Source organism: Dromaius novaehollandiae, chromosome 1, assembly GCF_036370855.1.
Source record: "Dromaius novaehollandiae isolate bDroNov1 chromosome 1, bDroNov1.hap1, whole genome shotgun sequence".
Classification (NCBI taxonomy): Eukaryota; Metazoa; Chordata; class Aves; order Casuariiformes; family Dromaiidae; genus Dromaius; species Dromaius novaehollandiae.
This window is the reverse complement of record NC_088098.1, coordinates 193,059,799-193,074,470: the sequence shown is the minus strand read 5'-3', so window position 1 is coordinate 193,074,470 and position 14,672 is coordinate 193,059,799. Positions and strand designations below refer to the sequence as shown.

The following is a 14,672-nucleotide window of genomic DNA, read 5'->3' as shown; positions in this document are numbered from 1 at the left end:
GTTTAGTAAAAGGAACTGAGTATAAAAGTTCAGGAAACTATCATTTCATCTAGCTGTACAATGACACTTGCATTTGGTTGGATTTGCCAAAGTTATGTCACATTCCTTTAAAGGTATGTTTTATGTTAAATTTTTTAAATAATTAAAAAAATTATACTAATGTTTAGTTTGTCTGTATAGACATTTGGGTTATTATATTTGTCATTTCTATTGCTAATTTTTTAAGAGGCATGTGGCTTTTTTTCTTATGCTTTTTCCGCATAGCTTTGTGCATGATTAGTCTCATATCTATAAAACTACTGTTTCTTGGTATAAACCTTTCAGGTACTACCACAGCTAATTTCTTGGTATAAACCTGTTTCAGGTACTACCATAGCTAAAAGAATATCTTTATTACCACAACTTCCATTTTAGTGGCATTATTTTCCTTTCCAAACTATCTGATTGAAGATTTATACATTTGAAGAGATTTCTATTTTCAGCTTCCCCTTTCTATATTTCATCTTTGAACTTGAATTTTCTTAAATTTTCCACCCAAATTAAGTCCTACAAGTTTCAGGAGCTGGAGGTTTTTTCAAGAATATATCTTAAATGCACCTTTTCCACTGTCTTGAAAAGACAATAAAAGCCACATAAATCTTTCCCCTCTTTTCTGAAAGAGTTGCTACACTTTAAAACATCTCTTAGAAAATTCTTCTGCAGCAGTTTGGTGGAATCTTTGGTTAATCTTCTGGTAGTTTTTGCTGTCGTTTTGTTTGTAGCCAATTCTCTGTTCCAGCAGCTTTGTCCTTCATTATTAATGCAAGAACTTCAGTAACATGATAATAGGAGAAACATTGTGATGGCAGTTTTCCTCTTGCTTTTCAAAAGTGACTCATCTACTCCTCTTCTGATGATTAGTCATAGTTTTTACCAGGTACTTGGTTTTGGTTCATCTACACTATCTTTCACCCATATTGCTAAGTCCCACATGAAAACTGTGCCATTTAAACTAAATTGTATAGTTATATCTTATAATTCTCTCACACTATTGAAAAATTTTGATACTAGAAGTAGGAATTGTAGTTGATATAAATAGAGGATATGGAAAGCAACCGAATCAAATAGGACAGAAAAGTAGGTCATTAAAGCATATGATCCAAAAACCCTTTAAAGTCAATGTCTGTCTTTCCAAGTATGCCACAGGATATTATTCAGGATTTCGGAGATGTATGGCATCAAAGGAAGTTCTGATATATGTGAAGGAAGGAAAGATCAGTCTGAAACTACCATGAGATATGGTGACTTTTATATTTGGAATCTCATCAGAATGTGTAGGTGTGCCTGTACATGTATATATACACATATACATATGTGTGTGCATGTATGTGTGTATGTACCTACATATTTAAGTAATATTTCAGTGTTGTAACATGAATGGATAGTCTTCGCATCACTGACTTGGAAGGTATCCTATATATTATGGTATTGGTGGCTATAATCTGAACATCAGAATAAGAATGCAAAAAGGCAGATTCTAAAACTTCAACTACTGCAGGCAAAAGACAAGTTAGATACTGCCTCTAAGTAAGGGAAGCAAAAACTAATTATAAGAAGTAGTGCCCAAAACCAAACAATTAACAAGAAAATATGAAAAAATTAGAAACATAAGGTCTCCAAGAGAACTGGTAACTGTTAGCTTACTGGGGGGAAATGGAGCAATAAGTATTTTGGCATGGATTCTGCAGAAGTCCTTTGGACCAATTTACTATTTGTATTTGTTGGGAATCACCCACTGTTTATACACGTTCTTCTGGTAGTAAGCATGAATCAATGTCAAGGAGAGAGATAGCAGAGAGGTGACTATCAATAATTTTAAAAATTAACTTAATAATTTAATAAAGTTAGAGTGAGTTCTAAATCATTAGAACCAGTAGCCTACATATGACTTCTGAAGAAAGTTAAGCGTGAGATAACAAAGCTGATAACAAAAAAGTGGAATGCGTCACTAAAATAACATGCCATGCTATGGATTTGGATGGTGCCTGTGTGTTCAGAACTTCAAACCAGTCCAACCGTTTTCAGTGAATTAAATAGTAATGTAAAATGTAACAGTAAAACTACTAGATGCCTATAATACAACAGAGGTGGGGGGAATCCGCTATTTCTATGAGAGAAAAATACAACTTTCTAGTTTAGGGGAATTCTCAAAATACATCAACAAAATAACACATGAAAGAAATCTACAGATGGTTATAAAATGTTTGGATGTTCAAAAGACTTTTGACAGATTGTATCACAAGAATGATTTAGACATCTATGTAATTATGTGAAACAGTTTAGTCATGGATTAGAAACTTTGGTGACAGGGAAGAAAAATCAAATGGAGCAATAACAATAGTTAGGAATAGTTTGTGGTTTTGCATTTGATGCAAGAATTAAGCCTCATTATTTTGAAGTAGTAAACATAAGATATCTTGAAATTTACAGCATATATTTTCCAGATAAATACTGGATTTTCAAGAATATTTGTTAGGGAATCTATAATATGTTTTAAAATTTATCATTCTGAGACTTGTCAATTTGGGCTATTTTTCCATAAAGCAATGAACTCCAGAAATCTGTGAATTTTAGGGTTTATCTGTGGGGTCAGGGATTAATTTACCAACAAAAAAGGAAAAAATGGTTCTTTTTAACAGAACAATGAAACAGCATTATTGTAATTGGCGACGCTATTCTAAATTTTTCATGACAGGTAAAATAGCTGAAGACTCTTATCTGATGAGTTCCATGATGAAGATATTGGACCTTAAAGAACGTGAATTCAACTTCTTTAACATACACTGTTAATCTCGTTTTGTATTCAGTGTACTCCCTCTAGGAGAATATCAGTGTCCAAGCTTTTCAAATTATTCATCAACATGAATAATTACTTTGTCTACAGCTAATTGCATCTGCTATCATGCCACCAATTCATGTAACTGTTGAATTTCTCCTAAATTATTCTTAATATGCCTAATCAAAGGCTGACTGGAGTTAGTGCAAAGACCCTCACCAGCTTCAATGGGCTTCTAATCAATTGTTTCGAGATTCATCCCTCTTAAACTCTGTGATTTACAAATTTTGGCACATACTCTTCACCCTTTTATTGAATTTCAATAAATAAATTGAAGAAATTCGAGTACAGAACCTACAGCCCTTCTGTTGAAAATGACAGCTCTGCTTTCAGTATACAAGACATCATAGATAAAACCCTGGGCATCACTGAAGCCAGTGGAAAAACTTTCACTGATATTAGTCAGCTAGAATTTTAGTCTCTTGTGTTCTCTTAAGTTTGAGCAAACAGAAAATATACCATCTCAGAAGCAAGGGAAGGGAAGCCTAAGAAATTCTCTTTCCGAAAAAAAAGACAACTGGTAAAGCTACAGCACATAAATACTGATCTCTGTAAAAGTTTTTAGTAGGTTTATGAATTGTTTTCATCCTTCACATGGGTGAACAACTTCAAAACTTTCTCCTTCCTATCTGTTTTAAAAACTTTTACCATCCTCCACTCTCCATAAGGAAATTTATGGTGCAACCTATTGTGTAATTTGATGGTAAGCTCCTTCTGGGTTATGTGTGACAAAAGGGAAAAAAGAGAAATCAGTTTTTAATTTTCCACAGTCTCCATTGTCTTGGCAATCTCTTCTTCACGTGGAACAGCCTAGATAATGGGCCACAGGATTGCCAGTTATAAAGGAACGTAGTGGCTCAGCAATTAGCAAGGTTAGAAGCAATGACTAGAGAGGAATGGAAGATGGACAGGATGGAAATACACAAAAATTTGAGAGGACCATAGTAGAAGAATTCTCAGATGGGCAGAAATCTAGGGGTTTGGTCTGTTCACTCTTAGTTATCTTTATAAAAATACGCTGCTCTTGAGATTCCAGTAACCACTGGTATTATCACCAAAACCCTTCTCCAGATTTTTTTTACTCCATTTCTTGAAGCCTTTGTATCTGCAGATGATACTTGTTTTATTATTCATATGGACTTCTATCTGTTCTCATCCACTTTTACAATTATTTCTGTTCCCCTAGTTTCCATAGTTACTTGTTTTCTTCTTACCTCTCTGTTCCTTATAGATTCATAAACTCGTTTTCCTAACTCAGTGTTGCTTTTTCTTCACCAGTCAATAATTGCATCTCAAGCCTTTCATCTCTGCTTTTCAATTTCTTTGTCTCCCAATCTTATCCATTATGGTTTCCCATTTCACAGAATCATAGAAAATATTGTTGGAAGAAACATTTTAATCTATCTATCTGTCTTGCTCCCACTCCAGTAAGAACAGCCCATTGAAAATCATCTATCGGTTAGACCCTATTACTTTTCTTTTTGAATCTCTCACTGCCTAACTCTAGGCTCCTCTATCAAGTCCTTTTCCATTCTTATTTTTAAAGCTCAACTTTGTCTACATTTCTGCTTAAATTTCACCAGTCATTCCATTCTTACCTCTTTTTTTGTTTTAATTTTTCACATTTTGGCAGCACAACACAGAAGGTACAAAAATAGCTCTCATCTCTCATGAAACTTTTGAATATGGCAGTCCTGGCATGGCTTCTAGCCATACTGCTGGGATGCAGTTCATCCAGCTGGACTGCCGAGCACTCCACTCTACCTCTTCCAGCTGTCAGTTACCAGGACACTACTTGCAAAACAAATTAGCAGGCAGTGCCTTTGCTTCCTCTCTCCTTGCTCCCCCTGCAAGTTTGCTGCAATGGTAGCAAACAGGTGGTGAAGTGCAGGAAAATGCTAACCATCCAGCAGTCTGGCAGCAATGGCATGCCCTATTTGCCCACTGCCACAGCTTCACCTGCATCACCCTCCCCAGGTATATATTTCCCATGCCCTCTACACCAGCCTTGTACGCGCTTCTTCATGCCTTGCGTCCTTGCTGTTATGTCACATCACCAATTTTTGAACAAAACTTCATCATCATCTGATACCGTAAGCCTTCTAACTCTGCTTCCAGCAATCCATATACCAGGCATATGGCTTTCCTAGAAGAAATACGCCCAGTTTCTTGCACAAAGTCACAGTTGAAACTTCTCACACAAAAATGTAGTCCCTTAACATTATATTCATAATAAACTTTGAAAAGATTGAATCTTTCCCAAATTTCTCTGAGTATTTAGCATCCCTCTATTTCGATAGTAAGCTCTTTTTCTGGAACTGTCTTTTCTTTTTACCCTTGAACTCCACCAAATATACTCCTGCTGCTTAACAACAGTAATTCTTGTGCATGTGTAATTAAGAGAAATAAAACATGTTGCTGTTAGAAGAATGCCTAAAGATGCTTTTAAACTCCTATTTATAATATTTTCACCATCTTTCTCAATTTGCATTTCATTAGATGTGTCAGGTTCATGGACATGTTTATTTCCTGTCTTGATATTTCTAGTTTTTAGTATTCTTAGCATTATTTATTGAGTATTATTTTTAGCTTTAGTATTTCTAGTTTCATTTCTGGTATTCTGCAGCATGGCATTTGGAAATCATTATGGAGCTTTGTAATTTTTGTAATTAAAAAAGTGTTTGTATAGAGTGATGGTACTAAGTAAGTTAATTAACGCTTCTGATACTTGTTTCTGCCCCTATACAGCAAAGCTTGATTTTCTTATAGTCATTATAATGTGAGATGTGATTTTTGAATATCTGTCTCATGAGCTTGATATAACCAGCAGTCATTGTTTCTGTTTCAAGCAGCAGCCAGAAGAACCTTCAGTCTAATAAAATTACTGTTATTATCTGTTGCTATACCATTTCTGAACAGTATTTGCTTTTTCATTGTTACATACATTGTTACAGACCTTCTGACAGATGGGTTTGAATTTTTGCTAGTATTTTTCAACTGTAATAAATTTTGCTTAAGTAGTAATTTTTATTTTTTAAGGCTGAGTTTTTGTTACTTTTTCTTTTACCATTACAAAATTTCTGCTCTTCATTTTACCTTTGGGAAATGTTTTATATGTTTCCAATATACTTTTTCTTATTTCTCAAAACATAGTCATAATTCTGGACTGTGAAAAGAAGAACTCCTTTTCTTTTTTTTTAAATATGTTACAGAAAAAACAGGAATAATTCTTGAAGTTACAGATCAGGAATTCCTAGTCTTTTCTATGCTGTTACACAGTATTGCAAAGACTGTGGATTCTCTGACATCCTTCCAGTTCTGTGACGCACCTCTTTTCCCAAACATCTTTTCCCCTTCCCCCATGCCTGCAGGCTTGTTCCTCTTCATTAACATATTCAAACTTAATCTCTTCCATCTGGCAGTCCATTCTTTGTCAGTCTAAGGATCTTTTATGGATATGTATACTGCTACTATCCACTGTTTGTATTTGCTTCTAGTTGCTGTAGCTATAGGTGACATACAGCAAATTGCAAATTGTAGCATCCAGTAGGAAGCTGAAGGCACCCAGGCAACAGTGATAGGGAATGGATTTCACACTGTGGAGCTACTGTCACAGATGTGCCATCCTGACTGGCACTGGGGTGAACAAAGTCTTGCCATCCAGGACAGATAATAATCAAAAGTAAAAGAAAAAAAAATCCTTCCCATCCTCTACTTCAGAGCAGTGGTCTAAGGAGTTAACAGAAAATGTTTTCAAAAGTCTCCTTTAACAAGTCTGAGCTATGAAGACATTCTGCAAAGGCAGGGAGGACTTTGCTATGCAGGCTAGCTTCGTACTCCTCCAAATTGTTTTGGTGGCAGAGCACTACACAATTTCTTCTCTAAGAGAGCAATATATGGGGCTCCCTTAAGCACATTATTAAAGGTCTGTCCTAATTAGAGTCTTTGTCCCAAAAGATATGGAAGGGATGTATGGTATGGTAGCAGAGGTACTACACAGAATTGTGGGCAGCTCTGACTTTTAGAGCAACCTGCCCTTGGGAGACTTCAAAGCTGTTTGCTGTGAGTTGTATCAAAGGCCACATTGGCTGTCTGGGGTAGCGTAAAACCACTTTGCCTTTCCATCCCATGCTGACCTTTAACAAGACAAAATGCTGTTTAAAGTAAGAAGACGTATACAGTGAGCTGCTAAATGAGGACAAGTGATAATACTGGCAGTGGAACAGAATTTGTAATCCTTCCATATATGTATTGAAATCGGAATTTTTCCATTATAACATGTATGTAGAAAGTGACACATCTGAAATATTGGATTAAGTTTGCAGTATGCACACCCCTCCAAATAAAATGCTTAATTGTTAGTAACTTTGTAAAACCACTGTTCTATACCATCCCTCACTTATTCTTGAATTATGATAAAGGTTTATATTAGATTATGTTACCGTTTGTAAGGAAAATACCTTCAGAGTTAAGCTCATCAAGCAGATTTCTTTGCGTAGCCTGTTTTAGAGTGTATTTTAAAAAACTGTTCAGTTAAAGGAATACAAATGTATTACCATTTTGAAGTATGTAGAAGTAGCTCATGAATGAATGCTATGAACTTTTGGTTCTTCTGAAAATTTTCATTACAGTATGCATATCTGTGGAGTTTTTCAATAGAACAAGCTTGATTCAAAATGTCACTGGTATAAAATGTGGAGGAATGAGAAATTACATATAATCTAGTCGGCTATGAAAATAAGGATTATTAGTAATATATAATTTATAAAAATAAAGCCTTTTGAAATACTGCACTTGTCACAGAAATAAGTGACTTAGTCAAGTCACTTCTAGGAAAAAACAAGTTGTAGCAGGAAAAGATGTGGATGATTTGTGACTATTCTGTCTTCTAGGATTGACTTGTGCCTAGTGCAGTCTTAGAAAGTGTAGTTCTGCTTGAGTTACTGCCACTGCTTAGAGCTACCTAGAGTCTACCTAGAGTCCTTAAAATCTTAAAGCCTGAAGAATATCCACAGGATTAGAATACAAGTATTTCTAAAGTATTATAATCTTCTCAGCCTAACAGTCTCTTGTGGAAGCAAATGCAGTTTCACAACATGCATGTGTTTAAAAGAGTTTTCATTAATATCTTTACTCCTGTTTCATCATGACTTACTCTTTTAGATGGAACCAAAAAGAAAATGTTGCTTGCCTTTCAAAAAGAAATCCCCATGATAAAAAACTTTTACAATTATTTTCCCAGTCATAATTTTAGAACATAGACTTGGACTGCACAAGCAGCCTTTAAGCTTTCTCCTTTAAACCAGAGAGCGGTTGTCTGCCCATTTTTTCATTCATATCACATAAGAGTCAAGGAAATTTAGCAGGTGTAATAAAACTACTCAACGCTTAGTGTAGGAGAAGAAATGATGGGCTGATACTTCTGGCTAAGATGACATCTGTGAGCTAATACTGTATAGTAATACAAGTACAAAATGGGCTATTTTACCTAGCAAAAGATAATTGGTACTCAGGGTAGCCAGATATTTCTGTCTCACAGCATGCAGACTGGGCCGTTAATGCTGCATCTTCCTCCTGTGGGAGCTCAGAGTCACTGCCTCACCTGCATGCAAGACGCTATGAATTGCTCTTGGTGAGAAAACAGCTCCCACTGAAGTCCTGAAGATGCTTCCTCACTGCTAGTAGATAAGTAAATCAATGCCTCTTCTGCAGTCTAGAGCAGGTCCTTCAGATAGACTCAAGGAGTTCACAGTGAAAATGTCATTCAGAATTCAAACATTTGATTAAAAATTGATGGTACGCTGCTTTTGAAAATTTGTAAGTGGCTGAAAGGTACGCTATACCCACCTCCCTCTAGTGCTGTGTCCTCCAGAGCTGATCCAGGGCTCATGGCAGTAGTTAGTAAATTTGGACCAGAACTCATGCAAGCATGAAAAAAATAGTTAAATGGGCTATTAAAAATGAGAAGGCCTGCTGTGCTTAGCATATTTCTGCATTTCCTCTGGAAATGCCTACCAGCACAAAGCTTTTCAAACTGAAGGCAATGTAGAAAACAGTGGTTTAACTAACACCTAAAGAACATTCAGCAGAGATATAGCTCATACTAGTGAGTCAAAGATTGATTTTCTTCAGCTGCCTTTTTTCCACTGATGCCTAGAGTTCTGCAGATAGAATGAAAATCGCTGGTTTACAGCAGTGGTTACTTAGTTATGGTCTGCGAGGTCATGATAAATGATTGTAGAGTCATATTAAATGTATAGTGTTTTCACTTACAAGTTGGATGATACAGGTGCATCCACAAACATTTGGGGAGTTTGATAGTGGTCCAGAAAGTTTTTAAAATGCTGGCTTAAAATACAGCTTTGCCTGAGTATCCCACAGTGTACATATAAAATTGCCTTGTGAGATGTTCTTGTTGATAGGGTCAAGAAGTAGTTAAAAACGGAACTGGTCATTTCTTTAGAAGTGAAGTTGAATTGGGTACCAGCTGATTGCATATGTGTGTTTTGAGTTGATTATAGATTAACAATGGCTTATATCATTCTATAGAACTTTAATATTGCTTTTGAACGTAAAGAGGCAGTGTAACATGAAGATGGCCATGGTTGTTAATGGCTTGTACTAGCTGGAAGCTATAAAATCATCCTAGTACTCTGTTAGTGCTGGAATAATAATTTACCAAGACAATTACCACATGGTGGAATTTTTTTGCTGCTCTAATTCAGTGTTATTAATAATGAATAAAATTGCAATTTTCTCAGGTTGCTAGGGGCAGTGGGGAATTATTTCAATGAATATTTCAGCACATTAGTTTAATCATAGTTCCACAAAATTCAAGTGGGCAATATTTTATACTTCTAAGTTCAGTCTGCTAAGGGACCATAGTCATTAAATTGCCAACTATTTGCACTGAGGTCCATTCTATGATTTACAAGCCTTGTTAAAAACACTGTAAAAGAAAGCAAGCTGTGCCATTAATACTTGTAATTTGATGCTGCATTTGTTAATGGGCTCACTGTGATTAATGTTTTTAGCAGCAGGCAGAACATTTTGAGACAGGCAGTGCTGAGCTGTATAATGTATAAATGCATGTAAAGAAATGTTAGAATATTGCATTTTTTAGTAATATATGTTTTTACAAGATTGTATTCCTGAAAGAGAAAAGCAGCAGTGAAATTATACTATAATATATGTAAATACAGTTCAGGCTGTGGTAGGTGCTGATGTGTATGTTCTTTATTTCGTAGCCAACTGCACGACTTCTGGCGCTTGGATTACTGGGAAGATGATTTGCGCCGACGGAGGCGATTTGTTCGCAATGCTTTTGGGTCTACTCATTCTGATGCCCTCCTAAAAGCTGCTGTAGAATATGGTCAGTACTAACTCCTGCTTAAAAATATATGTATAATGATGTTTTTTCTTCATGTCCCCGTGTGTCTGAGAATCATATCGCTTATTTCCTAAGGACAGTGCTAACAATTTCTAGAACATATTGTTATGATGGGAAATCTTTCAATCTTTACACTTTAATGAACCAGAAGACTTGAGTTTGTATGCTGTTAAATTCTCTAATCCCCAAGAGATTCACATTATACCTCTCTAGCATTCCCAGACGCTAATTTTGAGACAGTGGTAAAAGTAACCAAATTTGTCTCCCCTGAGTGACAGAATGAAACTGTTAGGCCATCAAACTAATGTGTCATAATAGTTCCATTTAAAACCTCTCATGAATGAAGAATTAACTTTTTTTTTTTTTTTGAAAATCAGATAGTTTATCTTGACATGCATAATCTCACCTAGAAGTATTTTTTTTTCAGCAAATTGTGAAATATGTAAGTACTTGTTTAAAAAAAACACTTTAAGGATGCTTAAGAGCTATTTTTATGAATCAAATAGTGTACTGATCACATAGGAACTTCATTCTAGGAATTTAAGGATTAGATGTTTGATTTTCTTGGAGAGATGGCTGGGATATAATGAGGAGGGAGGAAGATGCTTCCAAATTCCTTTGTATCTTCTGAAAGTTTCATGGGTTTTAGTGACCTCTGAACAGCAGACTGAACCTGAGTACTTGAAGAGTCTAAAGCAAATTTATTTCTCAGGTCTGGGCCAGGGTACTTCTTTAACATATGAAAGACAGGGATTCTTTCAGAATATTAAGATTTTTTCTGTCCATTTTTTTTAATCTGTAGTATTGGAAAAAATGTACTCCCAATATTCATTAGCATTTATGCAGGAGTAAAATTCTGAGTCATTATTATGTTTAGAAACCACATATGACAAACTGAGGAAAAGGAAGTAAATTTACACAAAACAAGCTAAACCTTTTAGTTGATATGTAGCCAAAGACTAATGATGCTGAAAGTTCTCGGGTATGATAGGTACAAAGCCCACTCTGTATAAGTTACACATTTCACTAACTTTGCAGATTGATGAAGAAAATAGCTGAGATTCAAGCAAAATTAAACTTACAAATGAATATCTGCATGTGCAGTTACACTAGCTAGTGTAATTTAATATTTATTAACATGTGAAGGCTATCATGTGCAGAGCTTCAGGTCATAAACTGTTCACCAGTAGGGGTAAGGAAGAAATTTTCCCCAGTGGTATATAGTATTGCACATTTGATGAAATGGTGGAGGGATATTTTATCCTCATTATTCCAAACATTAAAATACATACCTTGTCAGAGACAGATGTAAAACTGTGCTAACTGCTGTATTCCTTCTGTAAGGCAAATATTTATCACAGCAGTGCACTTTCTGCATTATACCAGCTTAAGATTTCTTACGAATATTCTTATTGCTTAATATTTTTAATTTTGGATTTTAAATTAGCATTAAAACAGGAAGAAATCTGATTTATAAGCTATCACCAAGTTTTAAGGGTCGATAGTATCTCTTTTTAAAACAACAGGAACTTTCCATTTGCTTTGGTGGACTTTGTTTCATGCCTTTATAGTAGGAATGTTGTATATTGTCTTTGGGATAAGATTGTGCTTAGAAGGTGTTGGAAATAGTTTGGGCTTTTTATGAGAATTATTATACAAGTGACACTTAAACAGATTCAGCTTGTTGCAAGGACTGCATCTGTTAATGTAGTGTTTTGTGTTCCTCTATCTAGTATTTTCGTTCAGGTGACAGCTGCCTTGTAGCAGAGCTAGCCTGCAAGGCAAGACTACAACCAAACGAAATTGAAAAACTGCAGTAGTTATAGTTTCATATTTTTACCATATAATTTCATACTACTCACCTGTTAGTGCATGTGGTATACAGGAAAATTAAAGCTCAGATATTTTTAGAGGTGGTGTGTATCAACCCTATAGGTTGTATTAAAAATTACAGTGATGAAAGTCATCTTGTTTGCAGTGTTAAAATAAAAAATTCTGAGTATAGCTTTTCCAGGTATGTATTAAAATTAACATATGGAATTTTAAACCAGCATGCATTAAAGTTTTAATTCATGGATACTATCTAGATGTATTTACTCTTCAGAGGCTTAAGCCTTTGGATTTTAATACTGAAACTTTTAGTTGACCTTTCTGTGTAAGAAAACATCCTTAACACTGATGTTATTTTTATGCCTCTTGGTGTTACTAATGAGCTGAATAATTTATGAGGTTGTCATGTGAAAAGGATTTGGTGCAGTTTGATGTACTTTTAGCCTCTGGTGTTGGAGTGTGATTAATAAAGAGCTGGAGGCAGATTTTTTTTCCATAAGGCTTAACTTTCATTGTATTTTTTTATTAGCTTTGTTTTGATAATTTTGTTTGGAACAGTTTGATAGTAAAATGCCTGTAGCTTCCAAAACTAAGCATGATATCACAATACAGAAAGAATTTGAAACATTTTTTTAAATTATACACCATAGTTTTCCAGTAACAGGTTTTTTCCTGACCTCAGATATTTTGTTTGTGAGAAATAAACTGTTCATCACAGCAAAATTTGTTGGGCTTTAGTTATATTAATAGCAATCTTTCATCTTGACTGGTACCTCTAGCACAAGAAAAGCTATTTTGAGCATCAGTAAAATAGTGGAAACATCTTATAAGTTTTTGTTATCTACATTGACTGTCAGTAATCATTTAGGATTTTGTGCATAAATATTGCAGTGGAGGAATGTTTAGTCAAAGCCTAAGTCAGCAAGCTCCTCAGTGTCTACGATCAAAGACATCAACTTAAATAGGTCTGATCAGGCATTGCAGAAGAGGGCAGGCAGTTTCAGCTGAGCAAAAATCACAGAGCAAAGATGACAAAATTAATCAGTCATTTCTTTGGCAGTAAATAATAAGATATGCTGAGGACTGCAGATGAGAGAATTTCCAGGTTCCTTGGAGATGTGCCTGCTTAACACCTGATTTATCTAAGCTTGTGCAGCCATGAAGATATGACCTTGATAAATAAAAGAGTGCTCTACAGCTACTCTAGAATTAAATCAGAGTTGATGTTGGATATATGGATACTGTAATTATATAATACTTTCAGTCATCAAGGAATAGAAAACCCTTGGAAATGAAAACTGTGTGGGTCTATACATATATTTAAGAGAAATAATAACAAAATGTTTTAAAAATGTTAAAAGGGGATATATTACTGCAATATCAAAATACAAACTATAAAATGGGATTTTAAACTATCTGGAAATTTTTTGTAGAATTTTATAATATCAATGGATTTTAAACTGTTCTTATTTTAAGTTTAGATGGAGTTTTAATGTAGTTGATTAATTGGTAGGTTAAAAAGAGGAAAATAGAGATTGTATGAGAGATTATAGACACTATTTCTTTTCCAAGAATTTTACTATGAACAAATACATAAGTAAAATTCAGTAGAATATAACATTGTCATGAAATATGCAGATATGGCCCAATACACAATGATTCTGTACATGTGGTGAAAGAACTGTCGCTTCCAGTTATTCGCTTTAACAGTTTGTAGTCACTGAAGATTAATACAGATGAGCCACTATTGTACCTCCCTGGACAGTGAAACAGAATACTGCTCCACAAAGGTCATCTTAAGAGCAAAAGAGGGAATTTGTTAAGCTTTGGTCTGTCAGTCTTTAAGACTGTGTTCCACAAAGTATTTTCCTGTAGAAGGGGACCAAGAAAGGCAGTTCTAGTTTGCAATGAAGAACATGGACATGAATAAGTGAGTGCCTGCATTCTGAACATACACAAATAGTCTGTACTGTAATATCTGCAGTACAGGTACATGTAACCATGTATCTATCTGTATGTAGAAGTGCACAACACTTCTAGTGTTTGTGCTCAAGAATATTTGGCCCGTTAAATTGTTTATTGTGACAAAGCCTGAATGCTTAGAATAAAAAAAAAGAAAACATTTCATAAAGTAATATGTATTACATTCATTTTTTGAAACATAGCTACAGATATGTCTTAAATGTGCACTATGGCAATTAGTTTTGAACTTGCATATTTTAGGTTACTCATTCTGTTATATATTTGGACATCTAAATAGCACCCTCATTTCAAGAGCTGTTCTAGCTGAAGCAGGCTATATGGCCTCTTCTGGGACTTGGTCATCACTGCTGCAAATTTCAGCAAATGTCATGTATGCTCATCTTTTGACATACAGGTCAATTTCAGTTATACAAACAGATTTAAAGAGCATCAATTTTGGGAATCTGAAATGTTTGAATCTGAAATCTGCTTTCATGAAAGCAGCTGGAGTTTGATCAACTTTCAAAGAAGTTCAGGCAGGATTCCTGGCAGGCAACTGAAGGACTTACAAGTCTGACATCCATGGGATCCTCTACTCAAACCAGGGCTTAGAGT

At 35.1% G+C, this 14,672-nt stretch overlaps 1 protein-coding gene across 4 annotated transcripts in view; it reads left to right on the top strand.

Moving 5' to 3' along the window:
• The window catches only part of NBEA (neurobeachin), a 533,052-nt gene that overhangs the window by 328,170 nt on the left and 190,210 nt on the right, over positions 1-14,672 (top strand). For all 4 annotated transcript variants that reach the window (XM_064504927.1, XM_064504930.1, XM_064504928.1 and 1 more), the window contains one exon: positions 10,123-10,247. In XM_064504927.1, coding sequence (XP_064360997.1) covers positions 10,123-10,247 — 125 coding nt within the window. The remainder of the gene's footprint in view (positions 1-10,122; positions 10,248-14,672) is intronic.